Source organism: Notolepis coatsorum (genome assembly GCF_963971535.1).
Source record: "Notolepis coatsorum genome assembly, chromosome: 19".
Classification (NCBI taxonomy): Eukaryota; Metazoa; Chordata; class Actinopteri; order Aulopiformes; family Paralepididae; genus Notolepis; species Notolepis coatsorum.
In genome coordinates this window covers 76,962,881-76,979,084 of record NC_140183.1, presented here as the reverse complement: position 1 = coordinate 76,979,084, position 16,204 = coordinate 76,962,881, and the positions used below count along the sequence as shown (strand labels likewise).

At 48.9% G+C, this 16,204-nt stretch overlaps 1 protein-coding gene across 1 annotated transcript; it reads right to left on the bottom strand.

The window, feature by feature from the left end:
• Positions 1-629: 629 nt before the first annotated feature.
• LOC311246564 (complement C4-B-like) lies at positions 630-16,000 on the bottom strand (the record flags this gene model as incomplete). The annotated part of the gene is made up of 7 exons (XM_084336714.1): positions 630-766; positions 3,036-3,051; positions 5,682-5,794; positions 5,959-6,100; positions 15,469-15,561; positions 15,689-15,765; positions 15,883-16,000. 7 exons carry the CDS (start codon positions 15,998-16,000, stop codon positions 630-632), a joined length of 696 nt encoding a protein of 231 aa, XP_084192840.1.
• Between the last annotated feature and the right edge of the window lie 204 nt (positions 16,001-16,204).

The following is a 16,204-nucleotide window of genomic DNA, read 5'->3' as shown; positions in this document are numbered from 1 at the left end:
GCCCACCAGTTAAGATATTCTGGAAAGATGTGACCCAACAATTATCAAAACTCTTATCTTGGAATATACCTGTACACCCCTCTGTATTACTATTGAATGATGTTTTTGAGTTTGCAGTACATCCACAGCTAAAGAGATTGGTTTTATCGGGTATCACAGTAGCTAAAAAGCTGATCGCATCACGCTGGTTTCAACCGGAAAAAATGTGCCGGAAAGTTTGGTTTCTTACATATCTCGATGTGATTTATCAAGAAATATCTACAGCAAGAATTCTGGGTCTCAATGAATCCAAAATGACAATGTGGTTAGAAGTGGTGGAGAGAATAAAAGCTAGCTTATAATGGTAGTGTCTGGTTAGGAGCGAGGGATAATGGAGGTACTATCCAAAGAGGGGTCCGGGAGGGGGGGGTTCGAGCTGGAGCATATGTGTGTAGGTTTTTAGATAATAGGTATTAGGAGTATATCCTGTATAAGACATTGGTATTACCATAAAGAAAGAAAGAAAGAAAGAAAGAAAGAAAGAAAGAAAGAAAGAAAGAAAGAAAGAAAGAAAGAAAGAAAGAAAGAAAGAAAGAAAGAAAGAAAGAAAGAAAGAAAGAAAGCTCTATTGATAATGTCATCGATGTCACTCACTGTCCTCCTGAGTCCTTGGTGGCGCCATCTTTGCCCATGATGAGGTATTGTTTGCCCGTCTCAAGCTTTCCTTTGCACTGACGCCTCTTGGCAAACACTCGCACCGCGCCCCCCGCCACCAAACTGTCTCCCCCTGGAAGACAGAGCACTTCCTGTTACCACTTTTCCATTGTACAGTAGACCGTTGAAGCACAACATATGATTACACATACATAACTGACCTGTACAATTCTGTATAGGTCTACCACTCAGTGCTATAAAATCCCTGCAGCTAACCAGGCCTTCCCAGCTAGCACAGTCCCGGCAGTTAACCTGGTATACCCAGCTAGCCTAGCTCCTGCTACAAAACAGGCCCCTACAGCTAGTCCAGGCCCCAGGGTTAGCCTTGCCCCCGCAGCTCGCAGACCTCCGAGAGCTAGCAAGGCTTGGAGGGCTAGCGTGGCTAGTATCGCTAACAAGGCCTCCACAGCTGGCCCGGCCGGCGCTGCCAGCCTGGTTCCGGTCGGTGTAGCCCCGGTTGTCACCGTTCCCCCTCCGGCTACCACGCCCAGCCCAGCCTCTACACCTGGTCCGACTGCTCCGCCGGGTTCTGGCTCCTCATCTCCGGCCCCTATGCCACGCCTTGTCGCCGGGACCGGCCCGGTCTCCACGCCCAGCCCAGCCTCTACGCCTAGTCCGGCTGCAACGCCGGGTCTCGGCTCCTCATCTCCGGCCCCTATGCCATGCCTCGCTGCCGGGACCGGCCCGGTCTCTACGCCCAGCCCAGCCTCTACGCCTGGTCCGGTTGCAACGCCAGGTCCCAGCTCCCCCTCGACTGGTCCTGGCGTCCCGTCTGGTCCTGGCTCCTCGACTGGTCCTGGTTCCCTGTCTGGTCCTACGCTGTGACCGGCGCCCTGGTCCTCGCCGTGGTCTTCGCTGTGGTCTTCGCCGTGGTCTACGATGGGTCCTACTCCGAGGGTCGTCGCCGTCGCACCTCCGTTCCGACTCCCCTGGTTTGGTTCCGAGTCCGGCGACTGGAGGGTCCCTCGTTCCTTACCCTCGCGCCTGTGCTCCAGGTCCCCTGACCGGGCCTCTGTCCCCGTCCCCGACCCCTATCGTCGGGCCTCTGTTCCCAGGTCCAGCCCCCCTCTCCGGGCCTCTGCACCCGTCCCCATCCCCCCTTGTCGGGCCTCTGTTCCCAGGTCCAGCCCTCCTCTCTGGGCTTCTGCACCCATCCCCACCCCCCCTCGGCCGGCCTCTGTTCCCAGGTCCAGCCCCCCTCTCCGGGCCTCTGCACCCGTCCCCACCCCCCCTCGTCGGGCCTCTGTTCTCAGGTCCAGCCCCCCTCTCTGGGCCTCTGCACCCGTTTTCAGCCCCCCTGGCTGCTATGCCCCTCCTGGGTTCTTTTCTCGGGCTCCAGGCCCCAGTTCTCCGGGTCCTCGCCCTCAGTTCAGTCCGGGGTCTCAGCCCCCTGCCTCGCCCACTCCCGGACGATGTTATCGAGTGTCTGGAAGCCGCACGTTAGGGGGCGGGGGGTACTGTAACGGTTCCAGGGAGGACAATGTGAACTTTGGTCACAAGGTGAACAGTGGTCTCCTACCTCCCACCAGCGGTCTCATGGCACCCGCCAGATGGTGCACGCCACCATTTTGTGTTTCATAAAAGTAATTGAGTTAATTTCTTCATGTATGTTGTCCTGGGCTTTTCATTCCCTTGTTTAAATATCGTCCTCCTGTCTGGTTGTTGTTTGTGATATTGCTTTTGTGTCTAGTTTGGTGTTTAATTGTTTTCTGTGTTTTGGACTGGCTGTGCCAGGTGTTGTCAATTATAATTAGTCGTGTATTTAAGTGTGGGCCTGTCCTCACTCCTTTTTGGCGTCATACCTCCGTGTTCCCGTACCTGTCGTGTCTGCTGTCGTCTTCCTTGCCATGCTGTCTGTATTGCGTTGTGGAATAATAGAATGATTCCCCAACTCTCTCATGTAAAGACATTCCCCTCCCCTGTATCTATCCTGTGTCCCCCCCCCCTCCCCCACTTGACCTATCAAATGGGACCACCTCCCCCCCTTTTAACTATATAAGGCTCCTCCCGAGAACAATTCAAGGCTCTTTACCTGGGTCATTTCAGCTGATCACCTGGGGTGAGGCCCTCAGCCATTCTCTCCATGTACTATGTATATTCTATCTGTTTGGTTAATAAACCTTGTTATTATCCAAACCTCGGTTGACTGAGAACATTCTTCTTCAGGATATCCACAAATATCCCACAGCATCTTAGTAAGTGTTATTAGTATTCCGTTTTTTATGCTCTTTTTCGTGCATCAGTTCGCATGTCTCTCTAGTGCTAGCTCGGCTGTGCCTTTGTTTTTGTTTTTTGGTCAGCTCGGCTGTGCCTTTGCTTTTGTTTTGGTACTTGTAATTTACCCTTGCTCTCTTGGTTCTAAAATAAATAGAACACCATGTTTTTGTGAAGAGCAACCACCGTCTCCGTTCTCCTGTCATTCTGCACCACCGTCTCCGTTCTCCTGTCATTCTGCAGTTCTGGGGCTCCTCCGTTATTTTCTCCCCCAAATCCTAACAGCTCACCCTGTCCACGGTAGCCCCGTTTATCCACAGTGGTGTGTATGTCCCCTGCTGTGTTCTCCTAAAATCCACGATCAGCTCCTTGATTTTACCAATGTTCAGGAGCAGGCTGTTGTCCTGACACCAGCGTGCCAGTGCATCAACCTCCTCCCGGTAGGCCTTTTCGTCGTTGTCAGAGATCAGCTCCACCACCACTGTGTCGTCCGCAAACTTCACTATGGAGTTGGAGCTGAACTTGGCCACACAGTCATGTGTGTATAGTGAATACAGCAGGGGGCTCAGAACACAGCCCTGGGGGGACCCGATACTCAGGGTGATGGTGTTGGAGGTTTGACCCCCCACCCTGACCGCCTGAGGCCTCTCAGAAAGTCCAGTATCCAGGTGCTCAGAGCGGAGCTCAGACCCAGCTCAATCAGCTTGTCCACCCTGGTGGGGACTGGTGGTGTTGAACGCTGAGCTATAGTCAATGAGCAACAGTCTCACATAGCCCCCCTTCTGGCAGTCTAGGTGAGAGAGGGTACTGTGTAGTACCTGAGAGACCGCATCATCAGTGGACCTGTTTGGCCTGTATGCAAATTGCAAAGGGTCCATATCACTGGGTAGGGAGGCACAAATGTAATCCTTAACCAGCCTCTCAAAACATTTCATGACCACAGAGGTGAAACGTGTTTAGTCCCTTGTTTGAGCCGAATCTGTGTTTCACATGATTTGTGGAGCTCCCTCTGGTGTTGTGATCGTGGTATTCACTGACCTTTGGGAAGTATTTTGACATGTACATGGGTACCTTGGTCGTGTAGTGTATCTTGTAGACCAGGCCCATTGCAAGTTGCTGTACTCTGTCGTCTACTCAAGTTCAAGTTCTTTAATAGTTGTCATACAGAAGTACAGAATACTTTCATACAAAATGCTTCTTACTGTTACGCTCCAGAGACTGTGCTAGACAAGATAGTATCAAATAACATAATAACATAATATAGCATGAATTTAGAAGAAGAAAATGAGGTCACAGTGTTCGGTATAGACATATGTACAATGTTCTGAGTTACCATATAATATACAATACACAATACTATGCAGTGTACTAATGTACAGTACTATCTAGTGCAAAGCAGAAATGGGATGAGGTACAATTTTAGGTACAATTTACAGTAAGGTGTACGAGTTGTAGTGCAATCCTTCATCCATAAATATAAAGTGTGGGGAGTGGGTGCTACAGTGTGTTTGTTTAAAGTGGGTGTGTGCTATAAGTGTGTGGAGTGGGTGCTACAGTGTGTTTGTTTAAAGTGAGTGTGTGCGTGTGGATGTGTGTGCTATGTGCGTTTGGTGGTTGTTGTTGTGTAGTGTTCATTCATTGTTCGTTTAGCAGCCTGATGGCCTGGGGATAGAAGCTTCTTCTGAGTCTTTCTGTGCTCGCCTTGAGACTCCTGTATCGCTTGCCTGACCGCAGCAGTTCAAAGAGGCAGTTGTTCGGGTGACTGGAGTCTTTAATGATTCTCTTAGCCTTGCCCTTGCAACACTTGTAGTAAATGTTCTGGAGGGTGGGGAGCCCCCCTCCAATTGTGCGTTCGGCTGAACGTGTCACTCTTTGTAGTCTGCTTTGGTCTTGTGCAGTGCTATTCCCAAACCAGGAGGTGATGTTGCCGGTCAAGATGCTCTCTATTGTACATGAGTAGAAGTTCTTAAGGATCTTCTGGCTGACTTGGAACTTCCTTAGGCGCCTGAGGAAGTAGAGGCGTTGTCGTGCCTTCTTCACAACACTGTTAATGTGTGTGGTCCATGTCAAGTCCTCGGATATGTAGGCTCCGAGGTACTTAAAGCTGTTGACTCTCTCAACCGGTGCCCCGTCGATGCTGAGGGGGCTGTAGTCCTTGACCCCCGACCTCCTGAAGTCCACAATCATCTCCTTTGTTTTGCTGACGTTCAGGGAGAGGCTGTTTTCCTGGCACCATCCCGCCAGGACCTTGACCTCTTCCAGGTAGGCCCTCTCGTCGTTGGCAGAGATCAGGCCCACCACCACTGTGTCGTCAGCAAATTTGACGATTGTATTGCTACTCCGCTGAGCCACACAGTCGTGTGTGTACAGGGAGTAGAGGAGGGGACTCAGAACACAGCCCTGGGGGGCCCCTATGTTGAGGGTGATGGATGAGGAGGTGCAGTTGCCTGCTCTCACCACCTGGGGTCTGCCAGTCAGGAAGTCCAAGACCCACTGGCAGAGGTCATAGCCCAAGCCCAGGTCCCTGAGCTTGGCTATGAGTATGGAGGGGACTATGGTATTGAATGCCGAGCTGTAGTCGATGAATAGCATTCTCACATAGTTCCCCTGCCTCTTGTCCAGGTGTGATACTCTAAGCCATCCTAGGTTGTCGGGGGGAACCATTTGGGTGACGCACCAGCACTTGTCATTATGAACAGACAAAATCAGTCACTGTGATCACACAATTCCTCTTTTGTTTTTATTCGCTGTACGTTTGACATTTCAGGCCTTACCACCACATCTAGTGGGAATCCAGAGATGTAGTGGGAACGGGTTTGACACAGATCAATGATGTAACGCTGAGAGATGATGGGAAGGGATATTTCTGCCTCTTGTAGCTCACCACCTGTGTAGATTAGTGGTGTCATGTCAGTCTGCCCCCATGACATCCTTACACATATCAGTAACATATCGAGAACTCTGTAGGCTACACCTCGCCATTGCCTTATCCCTCTAAAACCTTTCCCTGTGTTCTTCTCTATCCATCTCTTTCTAGCCCATCAGCCTTACTATGGATGTCGGTGATGGACGCAGCCATGTAAAGCTCTGTTCCGCTCTGCTCCAGATCCAGAAGGGTTTTGTTCAGATGTTCTTGCAGGTGGCTGCTTAGCTTTGCTATATGGAGAACAGCAGATGCTGACCCATCTATGATCTGTAAGAGATGAGAAAAATCATTGGTTTTCAATAACACTTAACAGTTTTTGGGATATTATCTCATTCGTTTAGCATTTTGTGCAGTTCCTGTAAGACAAAGTCAGTTATTGAAAATGAAATATTATATGATGGTGATTTGGATGGAAATATTTGTTCTCTCACTGAACCAATGAGCTCCAATCTTGATTAAGACAGGCTTCCCTCTTTTCCCATCTGAATCCTGTATTAGCACTCCGAATCGGCAGTGGTAGGCTCCTCTTATAGTCTCACCATATAAGTATCTGAAAGAAATATTGTAAACATTGAAAATATGAAGTGTCAAGATATAAAAGTGCTCTTTGCGCTCTACTTGCGATGGGCATCCTCAAATGAGTTTATTAACTCATTCCCCGCCAACGACGAGTTTACTCGTTATTGGGCGCCAATCGTTGAACGCCAACAACGAGTATAGGCCTACTCGTTATTTGATCGTTATTTCTTTTATTCAATATTTCTATTCATTACAGGCACATGGACTCAGGGTTAACATGGGGAATCATCCTGAGAATGCCAAAGTGCAATACCGGCTGCATCCAGCTAGACGGCGGTATCGAAAACCTTGTATCTTGGCCTGTGGGATGGCCAAATGTCTCGGGTTTAATTTTTCCTTGTTGGGCGAGGCGAACGGTTCTCCCGGTTCCATTGAAGCGCGTCAAATATCCCCGATCCATATGTTGTGGTGGATTATGCCGTGGACCAAATGGACATTGGATGTACCAGATGGCGATCAAACAATTGGAATATTATTTTTGGAATACTCCCGATCACAGGTAAGGACGATTTGACATACATTTTTGCTTGATCCTGCAATGCTTTTATACCGATCGGTTTTAGTGTTCAATACGAATGCCGTTACTGACAATAAAATAATCAGAAACTACCCCCCCCCCCCTTTCATGCATTCATGATGGAACATAATACCTATGATATAGATTTGATTTCGGAATAATAGCGTGTACAGGCAAGAAACGGCAACGTCTATAGTGGAATTGGCGTATAAGGCTATAACTCAGCATTTTGGGAATTACCCTAGACCGCTCTAAAACCATACTTATATTCACCACGGTATAACACGGGAACGTATGAATGGAAACATTTATTCTTTTTCACATATTGAACGATAGATAGGTGAGCCATAGTATTGTATCCATAGCTATAATATAGTTATAGCTCTACAAACAAGGTGATCCACTCCTATCTTTGAAATATATACCTAGGTAAATGGAATATTGCTCCACTTCTACAAGGGCTATTTGCATATTCTTGGTATCTAGGTACATCTATGGACCTCAGGGAATGTATTCACAGTGTCAGAAATATTGTGTCTATTACTAGGCTTGCTTAAATTGTGATGAAACAAAGGAGAATATGAATTATGATTTTTCTTTGCATCTTTGACAGTGAATACCACCATGATAATAATGACCAAACTTAAAAAACTGCCACTGATCTCGTTCAGTACCCTCTTGAGATCCTGTGTACAAAAGATCTAAGGTAATTAATAAAGGGAAGATGATTAAACCGAAGGTTCTGTAGATACAGTACTGAATTCTCCCATCCGGACCAATGCAATTTGAAATATTATTATAGAATATAGAATATGATGCTTATACATTACCTTATTATAGCCAATTCGCACATTTATATATATATACATATATTATCTTTCAAATGCCCGAGTTCAATTTGGATTTAGTATCACCAGGCGTGCATAAGAACAGATAATGAAATCTACTGTAATCTACTGTACTTTTAAATTTTCCCCACAGTGCAACCGTTTTGAAACTAATTTCAGATCTAATTGTTCCTACATGCTAACAATAGGGAGGAGAAACTAACTGCGTTTCAATATTTGTCAAAAACGTTACCTTTTGTGGCTTATTATCGCGAATCATAACAGTTATTGATATGATTCATTCATATCAATGAATGATTGATATGAATCATTATCTGACAGGAAGTGTAGTTCGGAAAAATGCCAACACTGGTCGACAGCTATGCACCCCCTCTACAGCATGGCTGCAAAAAGACTACAATTCCCATGGTTCAAAATGTCCATTTTCAGACTTCAGAAAATCGAAAACTTAAAACTATATATTTTTGTATCTACTTTTTCTCCCATTTTTAAATTTTTCTCCCATCCCAATTTCGTATCGTCCAATTCTACCCTCCCCTGTCTCGAACGCTGTTAGGCCATGCCTCCCACAAGCCGGCTGCAATGTGGACAAAGCCTTACATCACGTGTCCCCTCCGGTACTCGAGGAAGCAGCCGTCGCATCTTTTCACCTGCACAGCGCGATCGCTCAGCGGCGGGGGTCTGCGTGGGAGGGACAAGCCGCCCCCATCGCTTCCTGATTCCGCTGCGCAGGCGCACCAACCGACCTGTAGGAGTCGCTGTCGACAACGTCCGATCCCCACCCATCAGCTTCCCACCCCCTAATACTGCCAATTGTATTAGTATGAACGACCAGCCAAGCTGATAGCAATGTGGAGAGCTGGGCTCGACCCCAGCGTCTCCTGCATTGGTGGCGAGGGCCTTGCCCACTACACCACCTAGTCGCCAAACTTAAAACTATCTAATGGCACTTTTAACCTATTGCTTAACTAACGTATTGATGATAATATACATTCTACATGCTTTTGTGACATGTTAGTGATGTTAATACTTGAATACGTTTGATTTAAAAATCGCAACTTAAATGCAACACTGAAAAATATTGATTTATGACCAGATGTCATTTTTGGGGTCGGTACCGACCCCGTGGGGTGGAACAGGCTTCAGTTCTGGGTTTCGGTAAGATAGCTTTGCTCCGGTGTGATGTTCACGTCGAAACTCGGTAACACTAATGTATGTCATGAGAGAATAGTGAATGGTTAAATGAGGATTAAATGTGGTATTTTTTTTTTTGTTAAAATAAGTGTTAAATAGCTCTACATTCCAACAGCCATCACTGATATAGAGTGGTTGGTCAGTAACGATAGGTTATGACTATAACCAAGTTCTGTTAATTAGGGGTGACGCTTGGCATCACTCATGCACTCCCTCGCGTACGTGCACGCGCACTGAATAAATTCCACAAATGTACCTTTAATACCAGTATTAGTCTGACCACACCCCTCATCAGCTTACCTTCATAAGCAGGTGTGTGGTCACCTGCTCTCCTCCTACCCAAGCTTTCACCACAAGGTGAGGTCAAGGGCTGCAGCGGCGTCGGATGCCAAGCGTCACCCCTAATTAACAGAACTTGGTTATAGTCATAACCTATCGTTCTGTATCATTAAGGGGTTCCGCTTGGCATCACTCATGCACAAAGGGAGGCCAAGCGGAGCCACTGGCCGACAAATACACCCCGCTGAAGGCCCCCCACAACCAACAGAACAGGGAGGGCCGAGCCCCCCCGACCCCCCCTAATGGAGGGCACCCCCCCTATTAGAGGTTTACCGGGAGGGCGACGGACCCGACCGTGCGAAGAGGCACTCAAGCAACTCAACGCACAGGGTGAGCAGACCGTGGCTTGACCCCACGACTACACACACGCACAACCCGCATGCCACCCGGGAACGAACGGAGGAAACAACCTCGTTACTGCCCCCAGAATCACGGGGTCAAGGGCAAACCCAACCCTGTGGCAAGGCCGTAGCAGCGGAGCGCGAAGGAAGACCCAGACCCACCAAAGGGACTGGACCCCCTGGAACGGGGGCCCGGAGAAGTCCATGATGCCAGCATCAAGACCCCACCAGGTGGGCACGCAGTGCCCCGCCCCCCACATCGCCAGCGTATTCGGACAAAGGCCCCTCAGCCGAGCGGGCCCCGTCCTCCCCGATAGTACACTGCCTGGCACACTGACCCTGCAACAGGCAGTCAGCATGGCCGTAAGCACACAAAAAAGGTTAACCAACGGAAGCAGGCAGCGCACCGAGGAAAACCAGGCAACAGGCTGTGAACCCTAGCTCGGAGACTGCGGATGAGACAGGCGCCAGAAAGGACAGCTGAACACAGCCGCCCCGGCGGAAGGGGCGTATGCTGGCGTAGTTGCATGACCAAGGCTCCATCTAAAAAAAAAACACCCAGAGGGGTCGAGGCAGAGAAGGCTGACACGATTGGCAGACGTCATGAACGTGCAGGGGCACCCTCAAAAACCGGTTAACCCGGGAGTTGACACCGCAGCAATACACCAGAGAACCAACCACCCAGGTGTTACCCCATGCGGTGGTTGGTCCCATAACCCCTCAGGAAAAAACCCCAAACACACCTGCGCTGCCGCAGCCCGTGTTCCAGTTTCCAACAGGGTTATCCCGGGCCTACAGGTCAACGAAACATTACCTCGGACCGGGCCCGGTGATACGGGGAGCACAGGGTCCCCCGAGGAGGTCAAGACCACCCCAACAGGCCCCTCTTCGCCATGCGTAAGAGAAGAGCGTAAGAATGGAAAACCAGCCCCAGCACCGTACTTGGTATTCCCAGGAGGTCACCCAACCAAGTACTAACCAAGACCAACCTGTATGGCGGCCGAGATCCGACGAGATCGGACGCGTACAGGCTGGCACAGCCGTAAGCCATTACGACAGAGTAGAATACAATGTACCCAACAAGGGTTCCATAGCGCCCAACCCTGCGACACCCGGACCGACCTAGCATTTTTCCCCCTGAAAAAACCCCAAGTCCCTCAGGGTACCAGAACAGCAGATCTGCATCCCCGGCGGACAACGGGTTCAACTGATCCGGACCAGCGCGACCAGAACCAGTCCCGTGCCCTAACCACGCCGACATGCCAACTCCAGGAGAAGGGGCAGATATGCGTGTTGATCTTAAACATAAAAAGAAGGCGCCACTCAGACGTTCCGGTGCGAACCGCGCCCGGCAGCCCACCCCCAGGGCGTGAGACCCTTCCACATATGTACAGATTATTCCGTCATCATCCCCTGATATGAACGAGAACCCGTCGACAACCACACAGGGCGTCGGAAGAGGAAAAACCCCCATCCCGATTGCTTTATAAAAACGCTGTTTTAACCCCAAGCAATCAAGGCGCGCCAGTCAGTTACCTAATGTCCAACAGAACATCCTGAGTTAGCACTATGTGTGCGTTGGGCATATCCACATCAATAATAGGCTATTTAGACCATCTTATTGAATCCCCAAGACGCCCAGGGGAACAACAAGAGGGCGGGATGCAACCAACTCCATGAATGAATGAATGAAAACTTTAACCAACAGATTGCAGAAAGGGTACAACATAGTACGGCTCAAAACACACAATCGGTAAGGGGAGGCAGACCTGAGAAAGACGTTAGTCTTGTTTCCATCAGGGGCCCCCATTTCCAATCCATCTAGACACATCCAACTCTTTATAATAATAAAGAAGAAGCATCACCCGTATGAACCGAACTGCACAGCTGGGAGTAAAAAACCCGTTTTCACATGATTTTACATCCAGTCACTCTTCTTTAATCAGAGAGTAAAGACTAGACCCTCCCAGAAAACCTTCCCACACGAGTGGTAGTCATGAGAAAGACATGCAAACCGTGAGTCACGTGACCAACTGACTCAGGTTTACATAAATCGAGCGCAGCAGACCCGTGAGCCCTACGCTCTAACTCGACACCTTAAGACACCGCAACTCATGGAAGGCGTCGCCATAGCAACACCGCTATGATGGGGGGAAATGCTGCCTTTTTGACTCCTCTCTGTAATAGGAGTTGGCAGGATAACCCCCCCCCCCTGCCAAGACGTCTCACCGGCTCGGCCCTGACTGGCTCAGCAGAAGAGATAAAAATCCCCTAAACCAATCAAGTGGGAAGGAGGGGTTTATTCGACACCCCCTCACAAAAAACCCTTCGTTCCCTACACACAGAAAACAACCGTAGCCATTTTGAAAACCTCCGGTAGAATGCTAATGTATAGCGTAAGCTAATACAATGCCCGCTACCCACAAAATGTGAACAGGATTTACAACAAAAACAAGTCGCATGTGTGTGAATCCTACACCCGTTGACTATGTCATACATAGCAAAAAACGCTGACCGAGAGTAACGGCTAGGCCGTGGAACGTGCGTGTACGAGTATTACTGCAACTAAACAACACAGCATTGTGAGACACATATACTTAGTTCAAGCAATGGAATAACACCAGTTTCTACCTGCATGTGGAGCATCAAGCTAATAGAACCTATTACTGAGTGTATGTTGCAGACCTTGCTTAACCTCGTAACACAACACGACTCATCTCACAACGTAAAAGTGCAGATTCATATTTACACAACCCCACCATATGAATTGTTGAAGAAACACACAGTTTGTTCGGCCAAAACATAGTCCCCCTTATGTCGGGGAACTTCTTTATTTATAATGTTTTAAGGCACAAAATCATAGAGGGGCCGGGGAGGGTGTAAAGGAGAGGGGACACAGAGGGGAAAAGTCACTCTCAGCGGCGTCTGCCACCTCGCGCCGCTCGAGTCTTGCCACCCCGAGGAGCCCCGGAGGGACGGTAGGTTACTGTCTGCTGGTCACGACGTTCCCTACCGTATCCTCCGGTCGTGGATGGGCCGGCGGTAGCAGAAGCGCCGTCTCTTCTCCTGGCCTTCTTGGAAGGGCCAGCAGCGGCGGCGGAGGCAGTGGTAGGGACGACGGAGACAGCTCGACGTCGCGGAAGCCTTCTGACTCCACCGGCAAGGACGGGAGGCGGAAAATGGGGTTGGAGGATGGATCTCTCCTCTGCCATCTCTCTGCATGTTGAGGTCATCAACCGCAGGGCCTTCCCGAACAGACCAGCGTCGGAGAGGGCGGCCGTCAGAAGAGGGGCTCTCTTCCGTTCCGGCACACGGGCCTGCTCCAGCCAAAGATGACGCTGGCCCAGGGTAGCCAGGGCGCGCACTTTCCCCATGGCTATGGCCAGCACCTGGGAAACCGCCTGGGTGATCTGATCGCATTTTACCTCGTTCAGATCCGTGCCGCCCGTCATAATCCCCGATACAAATCTAGCCAGGTGGGCGATGTTAGACGCCGCAGCCAGCGATTGTGTACCAGCAATGAATGACTGGTCACCCCAATAAGCCAATCGCCTAGCCGATTTCCCCTGGAGGACCAGCTTGCATAAGGGTTCCCACACCATATCCGGACAGAGGAGAGCGGCCATCGGACTGTCAAGCCGAGGCACGCCCTCCCCCATACCTTTGACTAACCCCGACACCCGCGTAACTGGGGGTTAGTCCCATGATGTTGGAAACCGCCTGACCCTGACGAACATAGGCCCCCATTGAGGGGAAAAATGGGTAGACAACGTCCACCCCTCTCACTGGGCGACGCTGCCAGCGATGACCTATGAGATCATCAGGGACAGGTGCAGGCAATGGCAGCGGCACGCCGTTTGCGGCGGCGGCTACCGCCATGAGCTCGGGAAACAAAGCCTGCAGTTCCCCCTGCGGACCTTCCTCCACCGAACCCGCATCCCTCACATGCAGCAGGCTGCAACTGGTCAAGGAGCCACAGTCTGATGTGGCCGACAGTAGGGTATCCTGCTGATGAGGCCAAGGTGGTTCCTCGACATCCTCGAACAGGGAGCCCCATGGAGCCATTTCTCCCCCCTCCGGTGTTTCCTGAGGAGGGATACTCTCCTCCACGGGACCATCATACAAGAATCCGTCCGCCTCTTCCATGAAGTCCTCAGTTTCCATCGGAAATCCAGAGCCGGACGCATCCTCGCTGGTCTCCAGCAGTTCCCCAAACCCAGGCCGTTCGCGCCTGCATGCTACCATCTTGCGACGTGAACGGGCAGACGCGAAAAGTTTGCGTCGCAAATCCTCCGGCTCCAAAACAACCGACCGTTCACCAACGGACGATTCCCTGGAACCAGAAGAACCAGAGTCGAGATCAGGCCATCGCCGGAGCGACGGCACCGACTCCTCGGCTCTTCGGAGAGGCAAACTATCCATCGGCTGTCTCCTGGGCTGGGTCGGCAACCACGAAAGTGGCAACAGCCCAGCACCAGAACGCACGACGGAGGCGGGAATGGAGAACCGCTGGTGAAGAGTAGGTCTAGCGGGTCTACTCTCCGCAGAATACATTATGACCCAAACTTTTTCTTTACAACAGATATGAGAGAAGAAAAAATTAAGCACAATGTAGACTTGTCACAACTCTTTTCAACTAATCAACACGTCAAGTGGGGTACTACCGAGGCACTTCCTTGTGGTGAAAGCGAGAAGGAGGAGAGCAGGTGACCACACACCTGCTTATGAAGGTAAGCTGATGAGGGGTGTGGTCAGACTAATACTGGTATTAAAGGTACATTTGTGGAATTTATTCAGTGCGCATGCACGTACGCGAGGGAGTGCATGAGTGATGCCAAGCGGAACCCCTTAATGATACAGAACATGGGTTCTCCCAGTCCCTCAGCTCTGCAGTAAACACAAAATACATTTTCTGGTATCCCTTCCCATGGATGGGAGAGATAGGAGAGAAAACCCTAGATATTTGTACTTATTTCAAGAAATCTTGCCACGCCAAATTTGCTTATTTTACTTGTTTCAATGACAGTTCCTTAAAACTATTTCTTTTTAGAATATTTTTGCAATGTGGAATTCTTTCTCCTGATTTTGGATAAAGTGGAAACGGGATACCAGAACATTTCTTTTCTGTTTACTTCAGAGTGGAGGGACTGGGAGACCCATGTTACTGACCAAACACTATATCAGTGATGGTTGTTGGAGTGTAGAGCTATTATTTTAACAGAAGAATACCACTTACAGCACATTTAAGTTGGAGAAAGATCTGCATGAAATACATAAGGAAATAAATAATAATAATTAATACATCAAGATAACAACTCACCAAATGTTTCAACTTTAAACACTTGAGTAGCAGGATTAATTTCATCACCTTCATAATGTGCTACTGTTGACAGAGTCAGCTATGGGGCGACAATATTATGTTCATGAGGCATGGTTTCTCTCTTTAGCCATTAAACGGCGTGGTTTATTTCACATTGCAGCAGTACATGAGAGTCCTTCTCTTGTGAGAGCGACGGTGGAAGAGACAGAGGGGGAGTCGACATCTCCTTTTATACCTCTATACCTGGCGGCAGCATTAGCAGCTCCGCCTATAGCGCCCTCTTGTGGAAACAGTTAGACACAGTTAGACAGTTACTTGCAATCAATCACATAACATCTAACTTTAACAGCTACAATCTTCCATTCACTCATTCTAAATAAACAGCTATGGTAATTTCAGTATTACATTAAGAAAGATCACTGAGATTATTTCAGAATGTGGGTAACAGTTTGTGTTGCTATGGGTGTAGTTGAAATGAATGGTAAAGCTCAATCAACATACTCAGAGATATCAGGTATAGCAAAGGTTTCGGTGTATATTCCTCCTTTTGCTGACTTAAAGGCCTTCTTAATTCTGTGTCCAACGGCATTCTATCAAAAGACATTGAAAATCACCTTCACGTTATGGAAAAGCAGTCGTGGAGTGACAAGAAATTGCATTGCATACAGTGTGTACACTACAACTTTCAATGAACAACCCAAAGATGCATGTAATCACAAATATCATGACATGAAAGTGTTCGTTATGAGGCCTCATTCTGTGGTCAAGCGTGAATATCCTGTACTGTAAACTTACTGGCAGAGAGAGAATCCACACAAAAATAAATATAATTGCATATTCAAACTAAGTCCAATCAACTGTATCGCAAATGCTGTGTCCTGCACAGTTCCATTCATCCGCTCTCCCTTTACCTTTCTGTATGGGGTTGTAGATTGGATGATTGGTCTGGATAAAGATATAACCCCTGTGTTGAGACACCAGGGCCCTATTCCCCGTACCTGGTTCAACTAAGTCGATCAAAAGTCCCATTATCCAGATTCAATTAACCTGATGTTTGAATCCGCGCTTTTCCTGTTCCTCAAAAGTGGATTCAGTCTCGTTCATTTGAACCAGACTTGAGACTCAGGATAATTGCGCGCGGCTGCCTCAGCTGAAAAGACAGCAGGTGTCGATCGCAGAAATCCTGATTTTCTAACGGCATTGATTGATTGATTGATTTAAAACTTTATTAAC